Raw genomic sequence first — 6,000 nt, 5'->3', positions numbered from 1 at the left:
TTTCTAGACTGCTAGAAATATACTGTCCTTGAAGGGGTGTGCATGCATACTGTACATGAGATCTATACATATGACAATCAAATATGATGATAAAGTAAAACACTTACTTTTCACCATGTTTCCAAAACGCATCTTTTATTGGATCATATTTTTCCTGTCCTGGATTGTAAGTTGAGCCAGGATCTGCAGAACTAGTGTTCTTAGGAGCAAATGGGTTAACAACTGTTTTTTTTTCGACTTTTGGTGGCTTTTTGTCCACTTTAGAAGTCTCCTTATTTTTGCTCTCCTGTTTGTTACAGTTATTTTCTTTAACTGGTGAAGATTTTTCCTTCTCACGTGACTCTGGTTCTTCTTTTGTTGCAGCCTTTGGTGATTTACTCTTAGAATCTTTTTCCTCTTTATCAGGTTCCTCTTCAGAGTCACTCTCAATGACATTCTTTTTCTTTTTAGAAGGCTTTGGTTTTTGCCTCTTCACTGGAGATGAGCCAGTTTCTTCCTCACTATCAGTGATGGACTTTGTAGGGGACACATTTTCAGTTTTAGCAACAGATTTCTTTGGAGACCTAGGAGCTGTTTCATAAAACAAAGAAATAATAGATGAAATAATTCAGAAGTCTTTCAAAGTATACGTAATTCATTTCACAACAAATTTATGCACTGGCACCTCAACTTAACAGATTGTACAAGGTCTGCCGCCCCCAACAAGTAACAAATATTTACATATAGCTTACAAGATACCCCAGGAGCCAACTCACAAATTATCATTTACTTTAAAATACAGTGTATCCTTGACTTACAGCGGGGGATCTGTTCCAGTGCTGCTTTGTAAGTTGATTTCCATTGTAAGTCAGTTTTTCGCCATTAATGGCACTTTAACAGCGCTCACAGTACTGTAACTTGAGTTATGGCGCCGTAACTTGATGTTGCATCAGGTTACAGCGACGTAACTGCTGTTAACTTGATGCCTATTCTTGCTGTTGGCACCATCAATGGCACTAACAGCACAGTAACTTGACGCAGCATCAAGTTACAGCACTGTAAAACGCCGTTAACAGTGCTGAAAAAGTGCAGGAAGATCGAATCCCCATAAGTTGATGGCACCATAAGTCAATGACACACTGCATAAATGTAACTTATCTTTCACTTTCAGATATGTTTCTGCAAATTAAATTGCCTCTAAAAATGTTCAATACATCATTAGTATAGTATAGTACAGCCTAACAAATTTTTAACATTACCTACATGTGTTTACAAGATACATACAATACACAAAACTCTTACAATATTACAAAAAGACCATAAACATCTTTGCCTATTTTAACATACTGTGCACCCAAACCTCACCCCTAGTGCAGTATTTATTAGACATTTATGTAATGTAGTACAGTCTTGCACATAATATAGTCACCTCTCAATTAACACGTGTTTAGTTAATGCATTTTTTATTTAACTAGAGCTAGAAAATATTTAAAAATGTTTAAAAATCACCAAAATTTCGATTTAATGCAAATTGGCGCCGGCACATTATTTTCAAATCACCCATGCATCAGCGCTGCAGACGAAGGCCGTTGACATGAACAAAGACATGGCAAAGTGCACTATATGTATTTATTAATAAAGCAAAAGACTATTTGTTAATAAAGCCAAATATTTTGTTCTGTTTTTCTTTTGTTGTCTAACCTACACAGTACTACAGGTGCTCTCCTATTTACGATGGGGTTAGGTTCCAAAAAACCCATTGTTTGTTGGAAAAATCTTATCTCGAATATACCTAGCCTATCCTACACTATGGTAATCAGTGCCATCTTTCCACATAGGGTAGCCTAACCTACACTGCACAGTATACTTTACATATATGGTATAATAATTATTAATTTCAGCTAATTCTCTAGGTTCAATGCATATTGGCTTATGATGATTCAGTAAAAAAATAAAAAAAAAATTTTAAACACGAAATGAGAATCAACTTTGTTCCGACATCGGCATAATTGAGCAATGTCAGGCAGCTGATGGCTATGTATAATTACAAACGTAACAACTATGCATCTTTTCCACAAATCTTTTAAAAAGTTACATTATATTAGTACTTCACTGTTATCCAACAATATTGTGTATTCCCATTTTATTGTATTAATTATAAAATACAGTAGCGCCTCAGGTCATGAAATTAATCCGTTCCGAAGTGGCCTTCGTAACTTGATTTGTTCGTATCCAGAACTACACTTTACATGCAAATTGCCTAATTCGTTTCAAGCCCTACAAAAACACCACAGTAAATTTTATGATAAAGCTAAATTGACCAATAAACAATGAATTACAATTTGGACTATTCAGTACCTAACCTAACCATTACTGTACCTGTAAATCAAGTGTATTAGTGTACAGGGTACAAGAAATACTATGCGTACATATGTGGTAAAATGTGGAACCTTACCTTTCGAGTGAGGCAATGTCCGAAAGTGGCGAAAGAGGAGGAGGACAAGCAGCAGAAAACATGAACACTTAACTTTACAAAACACACAAAAAAATGGTAGAAAACATTAACAATTAACTTTATGAAAAACTTAAAATTAAATTTTTATTTTTGCCGTTTTTATTTTTTTTTTACTTTTTTACTTTACGCTTTTTTACAATTTCTTCACCACTTTCAATTTTCTGTTTTTTTTTGTATCACTTGGACCTTCCTGCTTGTTCACTACTAAAGGCCTCTTTAAAAAATCACAATCCAAGGAAGATTGCTTCTGCCTACTTTTAAAAATGTTCCTGAAATGACTCAGGCAAACGTCATCAAACTGCGCAAGCATACGACCTGTGTAAGCCTTTTCGGGGTGTCTCTTCTCTACAAATGATTCCACTTTATGAAAAGCAGCTAGAACATCCTTAATTTCTGCCATTGTCATAGGGTCCTCCTCCTCCTCCTCGCCGCTGCTAGAGAACTCTTCTTGAACCACGTTATGTTGCATGGCCTCCAACTCCTTCAGGTCATCCGTCGTAGGCTCCTCTTGGTGCCCAGGTAGCTTCTTCTCTTCCTCCGTGACGTACGTCCGACGAGGCCTTTTTTTCAAAGAATTGCCAGTCTCGTCATGGTTGAAGACTTGCTGAGAATTGTAGCCTTCCTTGATTATCATCTCGTCGAACGTTTTAACAAAGGCTTGGGCCACTTTCGTGTCCAAGCTAGCAGCCTCCCCATGCCGCACCACCGAATGGATGCCAGTCCGTTTACGAAAATTATCAAACCAACCGCGAGAAGCCTTGAAGTCTGGGGTTGGCTTCGATGTCCCTTCTCCTGCTTCGTCTTCGGCTTGAGCACTCAGATCACCGAAAATGGCGCTGGCCTTCTGGCAGATTGCCATCTCCGTTATCGTATCGCCAGCAATTTCCTTGTCCTTAATCCATACGAGAAGCAGTCTCTCCATCTCATCATGCACGTGGCTCCTCTTGTTGGACAAAATAGTCACGCCCTTGGAAGGTGTAGCTGCTTTGATGGCTTCCTTCTGCTTAAGGATGGTGCTTATCGTCGACGGATTTCGGCCGTATTCCTTAGCGATCACACTCAACCGCATGCCAGCCTCATACTTCTTGATTATCTCCAACTTTGTCTCCATAGAAAGCATCCTCTTCTTTCCGTGAACTTCAGCAACATTCTTGGGACACACGGCTAATAACAAGTACATACATAATTAAGTTCACACACAACACGATAAAGTAACTTATAATTCAACAAAAGCAAAATCACTAACACAAATTTACGTTAACGAATGAATTCCACATGTGTACGATAACGCTGCCAAAATGAAATGGTCAAGAACTCCCTTAAGTAGATGCATGATGGGATGGATGCTGACCAATAGGAGAGCGGGAGGATGGTGGTGAGTCTACCGAGTTGGCGGCGCGTGAGTTTTAAAATTGTTCTCGGTGGCCCGGGCGAATCTCAGACTTTACAGTACACCCTTTCGCGACGTGAATTATTTTCATACACAGAAGCAAAAAATCTTCGTCTTTGCCTTTGTAAACTGGATTTTTCATATGTAGGGACTTTTGTATCTTGGGGTATAACTGTAATACCATAGCAGTCAATGTTTTGGTTTGGAAATCAGCTGATGGGAAATATGAGTTTATTTCGCTGTATTTAACACAATTCGGTTCAAATTTTCTTGCTTCCAGTCAGCATAAACAAATATCTATATACTTTACTTATATGAGACCAGGTAATTTTTCGTTATACAAAATTTTTAAGTCAAAATATGACTTAAATAAGTCTCGTTGTGAACTAAATTATTTTTTTCGTTAATAGATTGCGATGGGAGCATGTTTATTGCATACAAAAAAATAAATAAATAAAAATGATATTGTTATGATACAATAAAGTTTCATACATACTTACCTGGCAGATATATACGATTAATGGTCCACCCAGCCTCCCCGCAGGAGACAGGTGGAAGAGAGAAAATATGATAGAAAACGGGAATGGTTCTTAGTCCTGCCGCCCAGGGCAGGCCGGTAGATCACCTGACCTACCTGTAGCGAGTGGCGCGAAATTTGAATTTCTGTCGGGGACGACGGAGTCTTAGCTATGTATATATCTGCCAGGTAAGTATGTATGAAACTTTATTGTATCATAACAATATCATTTTCATACAATCAACTTACCTGTCAGATATATACGTACATAGCTGATTGGCACCCTTTGGTGGAGGGTAAGAGACAGCTACTTATGGAATAGACAGATAAACAACATATGTTGTAGGTATAAATAAACCTTGGTTCCTACCTGATAGGTGGTAGACTTTGTGGCTGCTGCCCAGGAGTCTGCATCACCTCAAGAAACTTTAGCGAGATATACGATCTATGGCCAAGAGTTCTTGTGGGTCTGCCGATGGGGTCTTATCCGCTTACTCGGCAGAGCCTGAAAGGACTTTGTCAATGGGTGCTGATCCACTTATATGACAATACACCTTATGAAGGAGCACACAACCAATCCCGACCACCTGATCCTAACCACCGTGTTAGTATTAACAATTGTTCCGAGTTATCCACAAACTCTTCACAACAACCATAACTCAAAAACACCTTACGCACACACACATAATTTTCAAAAAAAAATAATGATACTCATCTAATAAGATATCACAAGAGTTCCTTACTGAACAATAGTGACTGGCCGCCAGTGCGACGTCTGCACTTTGTCAGCAGAAAGTCTAGAACATATCTAGTAGACGGTACGTACAATTTTAAGGATTGGTGTTAGCTCCTATACCCAGGATCGTATCCGCAGACACGAAAGGACCCAGAGAAAAACATTTCTCGTAGGTCACACAAACGTCTTTCAAGTAGTGAGATGCAAACACTGAGTTGCACCTCCAATATGTCGCTTCCAAGATATTCTTTAGCGACATATTTCTGTGAAAAGAGAGAGACATCGCTACTGCTCTCACCTCATGTGCTCTTACTCTCAAGACTTCTAAAAGAGTCGTCAGTGCAGATTTTGTGAGCGTCTGTAATGACGTTCCTTACAAAAAAGGCTACAGCATTTTTGGACATAGGTCTTGTAGGATCTTTAACAGAGCACCAAAGACCTTGTCTAGAACCTCCCATCTGTTTCTTCCTCTGTAGGTAGAATTTTAGCGCTCTTACAGGCCAAAGAGACCTTTCAGCTTCTCTACCGACGAGACCCGACAAGCCTTTAACTTCGAAGTTCTTGGGCCAGGGATTCGAAGGATTTTCGTTCTTTGCCAGAAACAGTGCTTTGAACGAACAGATGGCTGAGTCTCTTTTGAATCCCACTTTATCATCTAGGGCGTGCAGCTCACTAAATCTTTTGGCTGTCGCCAGTGACAAGAGAAACAAACACTTTCTCGTTAAATCTCGAAACGAGGCCAGATGAGGAGGTTCGAACCTTTCAGAGGACAGGAACTTCAGGACAACATCGAGGTTCCAGCTAGGAGGAGTTGTATCCTTAGACTTCGAAGTCTCAAAGGATCTTATAAGATCGTGTAGATC

General features: G+C 39.2%; 1 protein-coding gene across 1 annotated transcript in view; it reads right to left on the bottom strand.

The window, feature by feature from the left end:
- LOC135215627 (DNA ligase 1-like) overlaps positions 1-6,000 on the bottom strand; it is a 189,912-nt gene that overhangs the window by 132,327 nt on the left and 51,585 nt on the right. Inside the window, exon 7 of the mRNA XM_064250542.1 lies at positions 108-394. Within this exon, the coding sequence (XP_064106612.1) occupies positions 108-394 (287 nt within the window). The remainder of the gene's footprint in view (positions 1-107; positions 395-6,000) is intronic.

Source organism: Macrobrachium nipponense, chromosome 5 (genome assembly GCF_015104395.2).
Source record: "Macrobrachium nipponense isolate FS-2020 chromosome 5, ASM1510439v2, whole genome shotgun sequence".
Lineage (NCBI taxonomy): Eukaryota > Metazoa > Arthropoda > Malacostraca > Decapoda > Palaemonidae > Macrobrachium > Macrobrachium nipponense.
The sequence above is the reverse complement of the archived record's forward strand: the minus strand, read 5'-3'. Positions and strand labels throughout refer to the sequence as shown.